Below are 17515 nucleotides of genomic sequence, written 5' to 3'. Positions count from 1 at the left end.
TAATCATACAAACTCTCTGAAACGTGCTTCCAACATAGGTGACTCCAGCCCCTCTGGGATGCCTTCTGAGGGGTTCCTTGATTTCACAAACCCACTTCATCAAGCCAACGTTGCCATGTGTTTAGGGGGTAACTAAAACCATTCTAGGAGAACAACCAGAGTGGAGGTTTCTAAACCCTTGTTTCTCTTCTTCAGGACATGAGATCTTTTAGAGTCTACTTTTATTGTACAAGATGGTGGTTCCCCTCCCTCTCTCCTTTGCACACTGTCTCCCCCTCTTGCCCGCCCCTTCCCCTCTGCATGCCGTGGAAGATGACTTGAAGCCGTCTAGCGTGCGTGCGCACCCGTTCTCTTTGCTGATTTGCTCCTGCCAAAAGCCCAGGTTGTGGATTCATACATCACCTGCCTGTGTAAAACGCATGTGCATGCTGCCGTCCTCAATAACCGGAATGTGTTTTTCTGTTCTTTTGTTTTTTGTTTTTTGTTTTTTTGTTTTTGTGTGGATTTTCTGCAGTGTGGTTTACCAGGACGGATTTTACGGTGCTGACCTCTATGTAAGTACACAACACCGGAGCCTTCTCGTCCCCAACCCCTGACAAGCCAGCCTTTTTTTTTTTGTTTTCCTTCCTATTTTTTGTTTTTCCTTTTATTTTATTCTTTTTGTTTGTTGGTTTGGTTTGGTTTGGTTTTATTTTTTAAATATCATTTACTTTGATTTTCTTCTTCCTTGTGGATATATATATATATATATTTATATATTTAGGAATGCAAGCATGCTTCTCTGTCACTGCGCTTGCCCCTGGGTGCAAGACCTAAGCCTTTGGGTTTCCTGATCATTGCCAGGGTCAGTTAACTGGGTGTCCTGTCCCCCACATGCACACCGCTACTAATCAGCCTGAGAGATGATTAGTGAATTAAAATTTCTCTCAACACTTCTCCAGTTTACATAATTCGGATATAAAAAACAACAGGACTGGTTTAGCCTCAGACCTTCCTCTTCCTTCTCCCCTTCTGCCCTCCCCTTTCTCTCCCCTCTTGGGGCCCTTTCAGGTTTGATTTGTGCAGCCCACACTAAACTTGAACGAGCTGTGTGTTTAAAAATGTTCACGTGCCACTGGGATGTGGAGAGTATCCCTTTGGGGAAGACACTGGGACTGATTAAAAATTGAGACTGAGTTGCTAGAGTGAAAACTGACATCTCATTTTGCTGGTAGAAACGGCACCTAAATAGGCTAGCTTCTCTCATCTCTTTGAGGAATTGTAAAGGACAAATATGTGGAGATGTTCGGTTAGAAGAGTCAGCAGCCTCCTCCTGTCTGAGAGTTAGCTCTGATGTCACAGGAGACTGTCTTGTCCTTTGTCCTTCCCAGCCAGTCTGTATTGCACATCTCCAGGGCATCTGTGTATACACAGGTAACTCAAGGATGGAGAGATTGACTGGCCAGTGAGTAAAGCAGTTTCCTCTCTGATGGAGAGCTGTTACAGAGCAGCTGTCGTTGGCCTTTCGAAGCCAAAATGTTCAGGTCCACTACTGCCATCACAACTCGTGGTCTGCCTGGCTCTAGCAGAGCTCCCTTTCATGGCACTGTAAGTGATAGCTCCTTGGAGCTGGGCAAGTTTTGTATTGAGTAGTGGCACAGGTGTTGGCAGGGATTTCACCTCCCTGCTCCTTTGAAGATGCTACTCCTGACATTTATGAAGAGGACCCTGGGGTTAGAGCTAAGATAATAAATGGATGGAATTAGCTGTTGGATTTTGTTGGTTTATACGAAGGGTCATGTCTTGTGCTTTTCCCAACACAGTTGCAGCAGGTGGAAGACATGCTCTCTGCATTGGGTGCATTTCTTCATTCTTAAGGACATTGTTGTATACATAGTCCTTTAAAAACTGACCTGCCTAGTCAAGCATTCCATTATAAAACCATAGTGAGGTCTGCAGAGGGTTCTGGGGTTTCCCACCTCGCTCCTTAAACATTACTTTACAGACCACTGATGTTGCTAGCAGAAGTAAGCCAGCAAATGAGCAGTGCTTAGTGCCTCCTCCCTCACAAAATGCCATATAAGAGGCTATCAAGTTGAAAGAGAAGACTAGGCAGGGCTACTCCATACTTCTTTTGAAAAAGCTGCTTCCATTGCAGTTGGAGAGAGGCTTATTGAATGTGTTTTAGGGACAAGAGACTTCAATAATGAGGAATGCCTGTAACCACCTGGTGCTGTAATGCAGTAGCATGATGTAATGCTAAAACAAGCCCCCGGGTCAGAACCATTAGGTGGACTTCCAAAGACTTTGCTGTTGGTGGCTCTGGTCTCACTATAAGCAAGCAGGATGATACAAGAGGAGATTCATCAAGGTGGATGGAGGTGCTTTTTCCTATGTTACTGCTGTCTAGAGCCATCTGACAGAGCTCAGGAAAATGTTACCATAATGCAAACATGGAGTTATCCTTCTAAACAATTTGCTTGGCACAGATGGAATGATTCCAGCGTTCCTGTGCCCCACCGATTGGTTGTGCCTTTCACTGCTGTGCTTCCATCCCTCTGGTTGCTCTGAAAGGCTTGTCCAGATTGTGGAAAGGATGGCAATAGGGCACTTCAGTTAGGACTGGAAGGGAAAGTTCAGTTGACATTCCTTTGGGTCTTCTGAGTCTGTAGTATTGTGACAAGGAAGGGTGAAAAGGAGCTGAGCTGGCAGGAAGTGGTTAGTGGTAGGCAAGATGAAGGGGAAACGTCCCAAGTTTGGGCTCCTTTTCTGCATACGTTCTGCACCAATTTCTCATTCTTCTTCTCCTCCTCCTCTTCCTCACTCCTCTTTTCTTTCCTGGGGCAACCATCCTGCTAGCCACTTCTTCTGTGAAGAAGGCATTCCATCTCTTGTTGGATGCATCCTACTCTGGCAAGACACCCGAATTCATAAAACAACCTGCCCCAGGCTGCAGAGGGCTCAATTTTGGATCGTAACAAAGGTTGTCTGTCTTCTACAAGGGGGTCAATCCGGGCGGCGGGGGGGAAACCCAAACGAGCCCACCTGTGCGAAGACCGCTGCTGCCTGTGAAAAGCGTGCTTGCATCCACTGGAAAGAAAAGGCTGGTGAGCCCCCCGTGGGCTGTTTGTATGATTGTTTCTTTCCACAGCTGTGTTTTTTTGAACTGCTCTTCCTGTGTTCTGTTATAGAATAGTCTTACAGGAACCAATCATTAGCGCTAAAATACCTCAGGTAGGAGTGCCAGTGTGACCTGCCAACCGATCAGATTGTGGATTGCAGTGGAAAAAACTGAATTATACTAACCATTCCAGCACCACGTTAGAGATGGGAACAGAGGCTTTTTTAGGGCAGCGCAGACTCCCCTGTGATCCCAGCCCCCGCTGCAGCGGGGTGGCGCGTGTCCAGATTTCACACCGAGTGGCATTTCATTACAAAAAATAATGATGTTAATGTAAATTCAATGGAAGGGTTAACAAGGTCATGCTTGTCCCATTACCATGTAGAAGCACCTGCTACAATGGACACCGTTGTCCTGTCACCTCTTTTAATTCATTCATGCTCATTCCTGGTGCACGTATGCCACCCTTCTAATACAGAAATACTGGAAGCTGTTCAAGCCCTTTCTGCTTCTTTAACTTCTGTTCTAAGGCAGTTTTGGGGGTGGGAAAACACATTTGAGATACAATAAAAGATCCCAAAATTGGGCTTGCTACGTAAACTTGGCAAGTTGTTAAATGTATCTAACTGATACCATGAGGTACGCATTTCTCCAGGGGTAAGGAATGCTTGTGTCTTGTGGCATAAAGAGTTTGGAGTAAAGACAGCCAGCAACACACTTTGTGCACCTGTCAATGGCAGCAAGGGAAAAAGAAAAGGGAGGCTCACAAAGTAAGCTGTAGTTTTGGATTTCCTCATGTTCTCATTGGATTTATCACCTAATATGGACCTGAAGAGTGGAAGATGGACATATTTTGAGCTGTACTGCATAGTCTTGAAGTGCTCATTTATCTATATTAACATGCTCAGTAGCTGGAATGCTGCTTTAGCTGGGATTGCAGCTTCATGTGTATGTTGTTTTGCCATGTGTGTGTTACTTCAGGGAATATATGACAATATTGTAAAAGCTGTCATCCAGTCTTTTAAAGAAGGAATTTGAAAACAAACAAACAACAACAACAACAGTATTTTCTTGCTTTGTGGTTGAGCCAAGGATGATAACATCACAGATGAGTCATTTTAAATGTGGGCTTTTGTGAATACCTGAGCCAATATGGTTGTTGGACAGCTGAGAGCGATAGGCTCAAAAGCTACACATTCGTGTGGGGGAAAGGGGCTTAGCACAGCCCCAACAACACTGGCAAGATATTCAGAGAAAGAGAAGTTGAATTAAAATAAGCAGCATTTAGGGTTGTGTTCCTTTTGCTCATGTGCTCGCCAGACAGTACACAAGGCTGTACGGGAAAGGACCAATCTTGATTTAGCAGCCCTTTTGGTTGTTGTTTTACTGCCCAGAGAAAATGCATAAGCCTTTCCCTTAGTTCTCCTATGTCCTTGTTGAGGCAGTGTTTAAATTACCCTTTTGATGGAAACATGTCACTTAACAGCTTCACAAGAAGCTCAACCACACTCATTTCTTCTGAGATGAGGCTTAAGGTTTTAATGTTAACCTAGATGGGTAAACCTCTCCCTGTGGAATCACTTTGCTTAAAGAGATGGAGTGGGAGTTTGCATGGCTGTCCTGTGTTTCAGGGACTATGCCACTCAGTGTCTTCTCTTGCAGTTTGGCTGTGGCACTGGAAGAGCATGGTGCAGCTAGCAAGGGGTGGGGTTTTTTGGGTTTTAATTATTATTTCTTTTATTGGGAAACATGATTTTTCATGTTTGTTGAAGATGCTCTACTCTGTTGTCATTTCTGTTTACGAGAGTACCCAAAGTGAGTGGCATCAGAAATCATTAGGGATGGTAGGACTGAGTAGCTGAGGTTATGAATGAGCTCTGTGTGTGTGAACAGGAATAGCCAGAGAAAACAGCTGGTGCATTGGACAAACTGCTAGGGCTTTAGATGCATTGATGGAATTATAGGTGGGTCCTTGGTTATGGAAAAGAGGACCAGCAGCTGGGTAAGGCAACCTGCACAGCATCTTCCTTTTGCTTTGTACTGGTCCCAGAGCTTGGTTGGAAGCGTTTCTAAAATAACAAGTAATAATCACAGCTTTCCTCCTCGTTCCTTTGCCCTGTTTTGGTGTATTTGGACCTGCTGGTTGTGCTAAATACATTCCTGTGTCAGAAACCCCCCCAGCTGTCCACACTCATTGCTCCTACGACAGGAACGTACCATGGCCATTATAATCCCCATTTTTGGTTCTATTTGAAGTACACACAAGTAGAATGTGCAGACAGCTTTGAGCTGAACGAGTCTGCCCATGCGTGTGTACCTCTATTCTGTGACTTTATCCTTTTTTTTTTTCTCCCCCCTCTTTTTTAATTAACAGTAGCTTCAATTTTGCATCAGTGCATGGTTGAAAAGCAATACACATGTCAGCTATTTCTTAACTTCATTTCTCCAATGAATTATTTCTCCTTTTTTTTTTTTTTTGTGTGTTTTTTTTTTGTTTGTTGTGCAGTTGACTGAAGAAATGTTAACATCCTGCTCTAAATCTCTCAGTGGAGTCTCTGTTCCCTTCTCTGATATAACAGATGGGTTATTGCTTGTTATAATTATTAACATTGTGGTGTGGGACAGGGCTAGGGTGGGAGCCATCTCGGGGTGCGAGGGTGGGAGGCTTCGGGAGTCGTTAAGGTTGGAATGTTAACTCCAGTGGTGACTGACTGTTTCCGTAATAGCAGGTTGTTGTGGCTGCACGCTCTAGTACTTGAGGCTGTGTACTTCACTGAGCTTGTGGTAGAGCCTAGGGCAAACTGCTGTCCCAAGAGAATGCTGGGATGGATAGAACTAGCCGATATGAGTCTGAACGTGGTGACTTTGCTGGTTGTTCTAGCTCCAGATGTCAGCATGCTTAGTTTTTTAATTTTGATTAATAAATGTTACTCCATTCCCCCTCCCACACCTGACTCCAACCCTTCTTTTCTTTTCTTCTTCTTCTTCTTTTTGTTTTGTTTTGTTTTGATTTGGTTTGGTTTCATTTTCCTTTATGAGAGACATGAGTTAAAAGAGAATTACATGATAACCCTTTTTGGTTTCAAACTGCATCTTGCTCCCATGTTCACTGTATGTGCCAGGCACATTTCAAATGGCTTCTGATCTGAAATGTGGCTGGCAAATGTGAGGCAGAGTGGGAATCTGGGCATGCACTGAAGCCAGCTGCCCTGCAGAGTGTAGTGCCAAGTGAAAATGCCTTGTATGCTGTGCCCAAGCGATAGATCCCAGTGAGAGTTCAGGGAGCTTGTAAGCTTAAGGGAGTACCACACTGACATTGGTATAGTTTTGTCTCGATTTGGCCAAGTTAGTAAAGGTTTGGCCAGAATTGAGGCTGTACCTCATTACACTCACCTCTGTCATGTTGTGAAGGTGGGAGTAATGGTGTTGCAATGATGGCATGCCAACACCAAGCTGAACCTCCCCAAAGCATCAGTCCAAAATGCAGGGACTGAAAACAACTAGATGAGATTAAGAGAGCAAACTGTTAAAATGACATCTTCTCTTCCAGGCTGTATGGTAATGTTTAAGCACTGTAGATTTGTGTTGCTGTTTCATCTGTTGACTAGAAGATTTAAGAGGCTGAAAGCACCTCTCCCCCAAAGTAGGAAAGAATCCTCAGGCTTGTATTGGATAGCACTTAGCCTTCATGAACCTAACAGGTCCCACAGAAGCAACCAAAATTGATTTAAAATCATTCCTTATAATTTAAAAGCCAGTTAGCCCCAAACTGAGCTCTGCTGAGCAAACTTCTAGTCTTGTAGTAGAGCTGATCTTGTACTCTTAGGTACGTGTATGCTGAGCTGACCCTGAAGGTGAAGAGCATAAATTTACTCTCTGATCCTTCCAACTCTGATGTGTCAATTGGGAAAAAGTTTGAACCAATCTGGATTTTTCTACTGTTATTTGTTGCTCATTATGGTTCTAGCAAAGCAAAGCCACAGTTCATTTAGCATTGCCTGCTCCCCAACCCCTCAGAGCAACAAAAATGTATACAAGAAGGAATGATCAAGCCTGGGCTTTTAGAGTCCTCTTGGCTCTGCTTGCCATGCAGCCCTTGCCCCGGTCTCAAAGGTGACTGTCCTCCAACTTTCACTACCACAGGGTGTGCAGAGCTGCCTGTTTGAACCAGGTCTTCCTCTGCCCCTGAGCTCCTTGTACAAGTTCCAGGGGTCTTGTCCAGTAGTCTTCTGGGTCAAGATTCACATTTTGCTGACCCAGCTCTAAGCACACTTTTAGTAATCACCTCTTACTGGGGGTAGCATTTTGATGACCTTTTCTAGAATTGTGTGGCAAGGGCAGAAATGCAGCAGGAGTTGGGCAAAATTACAGACTGGGGTATAATTTCCCCCAACTGGTTTCTTTCTTCCATGGAAGGAGGGGAGAAAGGTGTGGTTGGTGCCAGTGTCAGTTTGCTTGTCAGCTCTGAGCCCACCAGAGACTGGCTTCTCTGACCAGTGTTTCCTGATTGCGGTCTGACTTTTCTAACTGTTGATGCTTTCATGCATTTACAATTACTGCAAATGAAATTCTAGCCTTTCAGGTTTCCCAGGCTTAAAAAAGAGGTTAGAGAGGATAAAAGGAATTCCTCTGATGATTCCCCTTTCTGAAACACACACTTTACAGACAGCATCCAGCTCTGATTTCCCCAGCGTAAGTGGAAGAGGATATAAAAATGACATTGTACAGAAAATTTCAGTGCTCTCCTGGTTTGCAGTTCCTCCATGACAAATTTAATTTCCTGCAAGGATCTAACCATGCTCAGGCTTGCTTTTAGTTTATTCCTTCTGCTAAACAGGATAATGGAAGAGTCTCCCTGGTCCTTCTAAGGCAAGGAATATCCATGAGTTAACGGGCAATGCTTGCGATAGACATGACATGGGAGCTGATGCAGTTTGAAACACTTCCTCTCCTTGTGATGTGTGTGACTTTATTTTTGATTTTATTTTGTATGCTCTGCATGGGAGGGCAGGTATCTGTAAAGTCAGTTCTCTTCTCTCCTGCAGGGTGGATATGCAGCCTACAGATATGCACAGCCTGCTACTGCAACAGCAGCCACAGCCGCTGCAGCCGCTGCAGCAGCTTACAGCGATGGGTATGTAAGGGGGAGGTGTCCATGGGGGCTAGCTTGCTGTGCTCAGGGATTCAAGGAGCATTGACCCATCACAGTACTTCTTTCCCTGTTCCTTTGTCTCACTTGCACGTGCACACATGCATGCACGACCCGACACCAAAGACTGGAATGCACGGTTTGTGTCTCTGCTCCTGCGCAGCATTGCCCCACTGGTGTGTGTGAGCTGGCACAAGTTCTGGCCTCTTCCCTCTCCTTGTGACTCTCTCTACAAAGGAGGCAGTGTGGTTATGGCCTCAGAGTCAAAAGACCTGTCTTGACTTACCAGCTCCTTGCTTTGTGACTTTGGGCAGGTTGTTGAATCATTGGGTGCAGTTCTCTCCCCATCCACAAAGTAAAAGTGACTCAGCTTATACAGTAGTCTAGGATGCTGTAGTGTGCAGATCTCGATAGCTACAAAGGATTATCATCATCAGAGTGCTTGCCTTAAGGTTTTTCATCTCCTGTGCAGTGAGGCTGTGTTTTAATCCTAGCACATGCAAGACCATTAAAATTTATATATGTACTCCTTTCTCATTATGGAGACTCCCTCACTGCTTTCCACTTAAGCAGCTGTTACTGTGCCAGTAGCACTGGCGCCAGCAGTTACTCTCGTCCCACATTGCATCACGCGAGGTAAGGGATGCACTAGCTGATGTTTTAATGGTGCTGACCTTTTTCTACAGGTCAAGCTTATAGCTTCTACCATGTTCCTCCTTGCAGGCTGTTCTCACCCATCTTATGTGATGCATGGCAGCATGCCTACAGGATGTCTTCAAAGAGAGGCTGCCTGTGTGCATGTATGCATACATGTGTGTAGAAGGGCATGCTGCTGCTTCCATTGCCTGTTGTCAGACAGCCATTTCTCTGCCTATCTGAAGTGACACTTTTCCCTCTTTTTTCCTTTTTTTTTTCTTTGGTTGGTTTGTTTGTTTTGTTTCTTCTCTTCTTTTCTTCAGTTATGGCAGGGTGTACACAGCAGATCCTTACCATGCCCTTGCACCTGCCGCTAGCTACGGAGTTGGCGCTGTGGTAAGTGGGATTTGCTTTATTGTGCTGTTTCTCCTTTCCAGCTTGGGCAACTGCTTTTCACTGAGTATCAGGTAGTGAAACCTCACCCAGAGTGTCATCTTTCTTTAGAGAGGACATCCTTAGTTGCAGTGCTGAGTGCCCAGTTCTGCATTTATGTATGTGTGTGGTGTGTGTGTGCTAGGAAAGGAGCCAGATTGTAGATCAGTTATTGCTTGGTCTTGTACATTGCCTGATACAACGGAGATGGTACATCAGACTCCCTGTGTCCCTGGACAGCCTGATCTGGTTGGAAGTGCCCCTGCTGACCGCAGGGGGATTGGACGAGATGACCTTTGAGGATCCCTTCCAACCCATGCATTCTGTGAATCTGTGAGATAGCAGAGCGACCAGATATGCCAGGAGCCATAACATTGATGATGAATCAGTAGAACTCAATTAAGGTCATGCATAGAGCAAAAATCAGCAGTAGTTAGAAATGCCAGACACCTTTTCTTGCCATTTTCAACAACCTTAAAGGCTCATGTTGCACATTGAGAAACCAGCTTTAGGAAGCAAGGGAATAAGTTGTTCTTGTGACATCTTGTTGCAAAGCTGCTCCACTTGGTTCCCTCTTTCACTAGTGGAAGGATGTGATGTCCTGCCTGCCAGCAGTAGTTATGCAAGGGTAGGAATGAGGTAAGCTGGCATCAGAAGGGAGAGGAGCAGCTTGCTGAAAACGCATGCTTGCCCATCTGCTAGCCAGTGCAGTATCTGTGGTGTTGCAAAGGCTGTAATACAAATGTGTTGAGATAAAAAGACACCTAAATGTAGATACCTTCAGTGTAGCACCTCTGTTTGAGCCTCAGCTCATCATGTTGGATTCTGCTCAGGGTCAGTGCAGGAAAAGTAGTACTTATAGTTTCATAGTTTCATTCAGGGTTGGAAGGGACCACAAGGATCATCTAGTTCCAACCCCCCTGCCATGGGCAGGGACACCCTACACTAGATCAGGCTGCCCAGAGCCTCATCCAGCCTGCTCTTAGGATACTAGGTTGTTGTGTCTATTTTAGACCTTTACCTTAAGGTGAGGTAAAGACCATCATAGAAGTCCTGGTCTCTGCTATCTATAAGACAGCATAGACAACTGACTCAGAGACCAGGGCTCAGGAGTCTCCTCTCTGGTACGGAACTCTTTTCAACCAAGAGATGGCAAACTTCACCTCCAGCTGGCTGGCCATGAGCATATCTGAGCTGTCTCTTTGGTTTCACAGTCAATGTCCTCCTGTCTTGCTGCTTAGAAGCGCTGATGACAGTGACAGACCGTGTCCATTAGCCCTTCTGGGAGGTTTGGGTGCTGTCCTGTGTATTTCTTCAGTTCTGCTCCTAACCACCTCTTTTCTCATTTCATTTCTACAGGCGAGTTTATACCGAGGTGGCTACAGCCGATTTGCCCCCTACTGAAGTGACGTGAGCCCCCTGCAAGTGGGACAGCCCCCCCAGTTCATGAGGCCTGGCTATTGCAATATTTACTAGTAGAGGAACTCTATAGCAAGATGAGGAGGAAAAAGAAAAAACACAACAAAAAAAAAACAACAACAACAAAAAAAGAGAAAATACTTTTTTATACCTCACTATGTTCTTTGAATATGTATTTTTTTCCCCCCCCCCTTTAAATTTCTGCCTTTAATTCTTTTGTTCCAAAGATTGTGCTTTTATTATTTTTATTATTTTTTTCTTCTTCTTCTTCTTTTTTGTGTGTTTTTGTTTGTGTTTGGTTTTGGGTTTTTTTTTTTAACTGTGGTAAAACTCCTGCATTTCCGTGTCTGTACGTTGGTGCATAGCTGACCCTTACCAATCACGGAAAAGGCGATTAGGCGCTAAGGAAAGCCAAGCGATATCATGCAATTAATCAGCGGCACGCAGACAGAGAGTTACTTCCCTGGGTCTGGTGCTTGGTGCCTGTGAGACAGGAGGACGTGAGGGGGAAGTCTCTACCTGCCGTGTTTCTGCTCTGCCGAAGGAAGTATTCTTTGACTGTGGCTGGGGCCTAAACGCTAGTGGGAAGTAGTCGTTTGCATTTGGAAGCGGGGGAAACGCGGAGACGTTCCTTGTCTTTGTCACCATCTGATGCTCGCAGGTTTGGGACAGATTCAACACTGTCAGGATTGTAGACTTGATGAGAGATTTCCTCGACCTGCCCAGAGACTTTGGCTGGTGTCTGCTCTATAGGGGACAAGACTTTGAAAGAAATTTTGATGAGGATGCCGTTTACACCCCCCCCACAACTTACTCTAGCTGATTGTTGTCCATTGCTGGTGGCTGTAATTATCTTAGTTTTCCTTCCTCCTTTTCAAAATCCTTCACCCTTGCTGTCCTTTTCCTCCTCCTCTTCCCTCGAGGAGTGGCAGATGCAATGCAGCATCACACAGAGCACCTCTGTTGTGGACAGCAAGCGGTTAAACTTGCGGAGGTGAAGTACATGCAGCCTTGCGGAGGAAGAAAGCTGGCAGAAGGGCCATGCGTCAGTGCCGTGTGTTCAGTCACTCCGAGGTTCAGCGTGCAAGGTCTCTCCTGTTCATCCTCAGGTGCTCAGGCACTTCTGCAAGTAATCTGTTTCAAGTAACAAGTGAGGGAAAACAAGTCATATAAGCTGCTTGAGGCAAGGGGCAAGCATGTGGATTTGTGGGTGGGAAGAGGGTCTTCCTCACCTAAACATGATCCTGAAGTAGTTTTGTTTCTGTCAGCAGTATAAGGGGAGGTAGAAGCAGTTTGTGCAAGCTCTGAATTCATAGGAACTTCCCACCACAGGCTATTTCAGGACCTTACACAGTTGTGTTGGAGCCCCTGGGTCTGTTTTGCCCAGCCTCTCACAGAAAGTTTGGCACCTGGTCTGCTCAGTCAGTATAGACACTACATATTAGAAGATTTGGAAGTAGGGAGAGTTATTTTGGGGAGACCTCCATGACTCCTAAGTCCACCTCCCTTCTGCTCTCATGTACAGTGATTTTGCTGTGTTTCAAAGTCAGCATTTTTAGATGACTGTGTGAGCTATACTGTGATGGGGAGTTGCTGCTTTCCAGATCTCCCCACTCAGCTGCTGGCTACTAAAGTGCTCCCAGTAACCCCAGTAATCAGAGACAGGGTCTCTACCTACGATAAAGAAAGGCAGAAGCGTGGTTTTCTTAGGCTGCCTCAGCTCCCTTGATTGGTGCTGGGCTGAGCCCGCTGCCCCCAGGAGGGATGTTTGGAGTGTGGGTTTGTTGGTGGAGCCTTTCTGGCTCCTGTCATATGCCTGCTGCTCCATCCACCGCTGATACCAGAATAGGAAACCTCCCTCGTTTAATACTAAGTGATACCAGCAAGCAGAGCTCTGGGGGAGGTGTCCTGGCCCAGCCATGCAACACCATGCTTTTTTCTTGCTCTTTTCCAGGGATACACATTGCCTCTCTGTGCTCACCCCAAATGGGAGGAATGGGGAAGCCCTTAGTTGAAGTAGAGACCCTGAAGCTATTGATTCTCTGGAGGAATAGCTAGATAAAGGGGACACCAAACTGCCAGCCTCTTGGCCACCTTTTTTCTTTTTCTTTTTGGTTTTATTGTTGGTTTTTAACCTTTTTTTTTCAAGCCAAAGTTTGGTTTGTTGCTGTTATGACAATTTTTTTGTTGTTTGTATATAAACATTTTAGTTAGCTTGAAAAATAGGGAGGGGGGTAAGAGGGTGTTGGGGCTTTCACAAAATCTAGGAAATGAGGGGGACTTGGGGTGTTTGGGGCTTTTACTGCCTGAGTTGGGGTAGGGGAGGGAGGACTTGTGGTAGATATAGTCATACTCAAGGGAAGCCATTTCCATCACAGGGCAGCCAGGGAACTTGTGGAGCTTAGATGCAGCAAAAGCCTCTACTGGACTTGTTTTACCCACCTGTGGCTGAAGGGATTGAGTGGGGCCATCCCTTCCCTTGCTCACAGGCAGTTCCCTGTGCAGCAGGTCTGCAGGCTGCCAGAGAGAGGAGTGCAGCTTGCAGAGCCTGGCAGGGGCTACTGCTCACCCCTCTGCCCCTTTCCTGCATTTCAGTTCAGCTGGTTCTGACTGCAGCTCCTGAAAAGCTGGGTTCTCCCTCCCCATGTGCCCTCCCCCTGACTTGGTAATGCCACCTGCAGTCCCCCTGCCACTTGGCCTCTCTGGGAGTAGGGACCCCAGCCCTGTTTCTGCCTCTGAGCAGAGTCTATGCATGGCAGCTTCAGCCCGCCCAAGTATGTTAGGAATGTGAGGGGTTTAGTGCAGAAGCGCCCAACTTCTGTGGGGCTGTGGTCCCCTGCTGTTTGATCTCCAAGTAGTACCTGCTCTAGTCTATCCAGCCTGATTCCTCCTGTATCCAAGTCTGTCCTACTCTGGTTGCTCCCTGCCAGGCTCCTCTGTTGCGTTAAGTAGCTGCTGTCTTCTCAACCCTGTAGTTAATGCTGTGAGATCCCCTTGAGGCAGCTTGTTGATCACCTGGCTTGTTACTCAGTGGTGAACTTCACAGGGGACAGTGGCATGCCTGCGTGGCTGAGGGCTGGAGGTAGCTCCCCGGTTCCAGGACTCTGGAGCACTAGACTTCCCAAAAACTTGCATGCCAGCTGGAATTTTGCAGCCAGGCTTCTCAAGTGAGTGTTGTGCCGTGGCAGAGAAGCTTTTCAGTCTTTCTTCTCTCTTGGCAAACAACAGCTCTGGTTTCACTTGGATGTGTTACGAACTGGCTTGAGATTAATTCAGAGTAGCCAAGTCATGGCTGTATCCATCTTCTGAAGAAGTGAGGGCAAAGCCTGTATCTCCCTATGCAAAATGAATTACACTTAATGAATTAAACTGGGCCCTGGCTTATTTGGCTGATGGCAGCTAGTGCTTGTCCCAAAGATGGGTCTGCAGTCACAGGTCCCACAAAAAGCAAGGCTTGGCTTTCCAAGGGAAACTACACAGGCAGCCTGGCAAATAGCTTGCTGGTTGTCACCTTCTAGTCTGGTGGCATCTGGGATTCTTCTTGATGTGGAAGAAAAGATGTTTCTTTTAAGTGTTGCTGTTTGTACTGTCTTGCAATAGGTCTGGCCAGCACATGGTGTTATACTGGTGAAATTTTGGACTGAGGAATTGCTTTGTATAGTGTGCTGGTCTGTCTTTTCTTGTGGGTGCAGTTGTGCTGGTACAAAAATGACTTCTACTGGTATAGTATATTCTGTACTGGGAATAAGTAATGTTGCTGTCCAGCGTGTTACCACACTGTTGTCACTGTACCTGTGCCGGGGAGGCTGCACTGTTGCAGGTGGGTTAGCTTTTCTAAGCAAAGCCATGATGGGACCTGGAGACAGCGTGGAGGTCAGTGTGAGCTTCCTACAAGCCAGCTTTTCCCAGGTTAAGCAGTTACGTGGGTCTCGTGTTGTGAGTTCAGATAGACAAAGCCATGTTTTCAAATAGCTGTGGCTTGGCTGTTTCATTGTCTGAGAGAAAGCAGACTTGCCCAGCAAGAAAGACCTAGCTCAGGAGTCCGCTCAGGAGTCCCAGCCCTGTGTTTTGGGCAGGGCTCTGTCAGTGATCCTCAAGGGTTATCGTGGAGCAGTCATTTCACTACTCTAGACTTTGCTTCCCTGTCCCTGAAGTGAAAGTTTATCCCCTGTTCTCACCTGTTTTGAGATCTGTGGATGTGAAGTGCACAGCAAGAGCTGAAGAAGGTTATCTGAATAGCTGGCTCGAGTGCTGGTTGTGAAACGGTTAATGGAACCATTTCCTTGCCTGAAAAGAGATGCTGGCTGTTGGGGTTTCAATTCCAGCACCCAGATCTTGGCAGCAGGGAATACAAAGCACAGCTTCTCAGTTCCTACCCACATTTTTCCACAACCCAGCCCTAGCTGTATCATCCCAGCCCCAAGAACGAGGCCAGTGGAGAACAGGTTTGGGGAGTACTTAGGAATTGGATAAAGGGAAACACAAACAACAGCTCTGGGGAGTGCTTTTGCTGAGTCTAGCTCCAAAGGGAAAGCACATGGGCAGTGTGGCAGATGGCCTACTGCCTGTGACCCCCCAGCCTCGTGGGGTCTCAGGAATGCTGTCCTTGGTGCAGAGGGGTGATTTAAAAGCGTGTTACCTGTTTGCACTGTTTTAAAATAGGAAGGGGGGGAAACAAAACCCAACCTAGTGAACAAGAATGAACATCCAATGTAAACTTCTTTGTGTTTTTATTTTGTCATGCTCTTGGAAAATGTCAAACATTTTGTAGTACACACCGGTGAGACTTGATTCTTTGTTGCATAAAACACTATTTTTGGTGATGTTAATGTCTGAGAAACCCCTTCCCTCCACCCCCACCTTACTGATTGCCCTCTCTGCCCTCAAACCCCAGTCAACTTCTCTTCTACAATAAAAACTCCAGTCAGTAAGGCAAGCAGGAGTCTGATAGCCAGAGCGTGAAATGGGGCCCTTTTCAAGTAGGCTCTGGGGTTTCTCCCTGGTATGCTTTGCTCTAGCCAGGAGCTGGCAGGGTAGCCCCTGTCCCTCTGCAGCTCATGCGTCACTGGCAGACTAAACAGGACTTGGGATGTCCCAGTGCCGTCTCCTTCTCCACCGCTAACCCTGGAAGGCAGCTTCTTGCCGGTGGCTAAAAGCGCTGCCAGCAGTTGTCCTCTCTGGGTTGTGGGCTGCATCTGGTCCAAGCTTCTGCAGGAGACCAGCTTCCCACGCTGCCTCTCAGCTTGTGGTAGAGCAAAAATGCATCAGCTAAAAATCCTGCCTGATTTCACCAGGAGATTTCTGGTGTCTAACGCCGTCCACCTGAGGATTTATTTGGCTGGCAGTCAGCAAAATGCCAGCTCGTCTTAGGAATGGGTTTTATGCTTTTTATCTTTTGCTTTTTATTCAGCAGTGGGTAGATAAACCTCATGCCAGATTCCCAGCTCTCTGCTGGTGGAGGGGCTAGTTGCTTCCCTGCGGAGTCAGTTCTTTTTCAGAAGTTGGGCCTCCCCTCTCAGTGGTCTCAGTTTTAATCATGGTTTTCTTGGTGGTTTTTTCAGGTTTTTTCCCTTTTTATTTTCTTCTTCTGGTCACAGTATTTTTTTTTGTGTGTGTGTGTGTTGTAGCTTTGGCAGCTTGATTTGGCTCGGTTATCAAGTGACAAAATAGTCCTCTTTTTACCCCAGGAGATAGAATTTGGTTTGGTTGTTTTTGGGGTTTTTTTTAAACACGATAAATCCTGCTTGTAAATAGCTGGAGCTAAAACCTGGGGCTGATAGTAAATGAGAACCAGGGCTGTAGAGTGATACAGAGCTGGTGGAGTGTTTTACTGACCTCACAGGCTGATCTACTTGAGACTTGGAGATTTTCAGTGCGAGGCCGAGATGCTGCAGCACCTCCAGTGGCAGCGAGCGACTTGCCCCTTCACGCAGTCTCCCCAGCACCTCCCATTGCCAGGTACCGCCGCGGAGCAGGATGCATCCCCCCCCGGGATGCCGCCTTTTCCCCTGGAGCATTTCCTAGGACGCCCGAGCCGCTTGCCCAGGGTCCCATTTCCCTGCTGACTCTGGAGAAGCAGTATCTGCATCCCAGGGCTTTGTGACAGCCTCTAACTTCCTGCCCTCCCTCGTTAAGTATCATATTGTATAGTAGCTTTCAGACCATACAGTATTCATTGGGTTATTCCTATTATTATCAAGTAGCTGGAATTGTGAAGGTCGGAGTAGTTAGATCTTTAGCTTTTATTCCTTTTTTTTGTATTACTATCCATGTGTATAAATTATTGATCATGTTGCTGGCTTTTATAAACTCTAAGCAAGGGGGGAGACCCTTCCTAACCCTTTGCAAATGGTAATGAAGCACTGTTTTTAAATAAAAGAGAGAAACACCACGCTGGTGGCTCCTGTGCGTTGTCTGTTTTTTCAGTGCCTCCGGATGAATTTTGCTGGCGCATCTCCCTGGCAGGTAACGTGCAAAGAAGGGAAGCTGGCGTGAAGAATGAGCTGGGAGATCAGATCTTCTTAACAGTGATAAAGGGCTAAGCCTTGGCAAGTTATGCTGGCAAAATCCCAGCACTGCCTGTTCACACACCAGGCTCTCCCTTAACCCCACGCCTTTCCCTGCCTTTCTTTCCCATTGCTGCAGATTAGCCAAAAAAGGGCCTTTTGGTATTTGATAAGGAGACTTCCCCTCCCTCCCCTTCCCTCCCCCGTTTTCCAAGCCTAATCTATGTTTGAACCTGTTGGAGTGGAAGGAGAGGCGACCATTTCAAATTACAG

The 17515-nt window shown here is 46.3% G+C and overlaps 1 protein-coding gene across 1 annotated transcript in view; it reads left to right on the top strand.

Moving 5' to 3' along the window:
• RBFOX2 (RNA binding fox-1 homolog 2) overlaps nt 1–17127 on the top strand; it is a 178909-nt gene extending 161782 nt beyond the window's left edge. The window contains 4 exon segments of the mRNA XM_068142353.1: nt 515–554; nt 8146–8234; nt 9209–9281; nt 10677–17127. Coding sequence (XP_067998454.1) covers nt 515–554; nt 8146–8234; nt 9209–9281; nt 10677–10721 — 247 coding nt within the window. The 3' untranslated portion in view covers nt 10722–17127.
• Nucleotides 17128–17515: the final 388 nt, after the last annotated feature.

The sequence above is a fragment of the Melanerpes formicivorus genome, unplaced genomic scaffold (genome assembly GCF_026170545.1).
Source record: "Melanerpes formicivorus ecotype bairdi unplaced genomic scaffold, bMelFor1.0.p_v2 SCAF_8, whole genome shotgun sequence".
Taxonomy (NCBI): Eukaryota; Metazoa; Chordata; class Aves; order Piciformes; family Picidae; genus Melanerpes; species Melanerpes formicivorus.
Note: the sequence above shows the minus strand (reverse complement) of the source record. Positions and strands in the feature narration are given on the sequence as shown.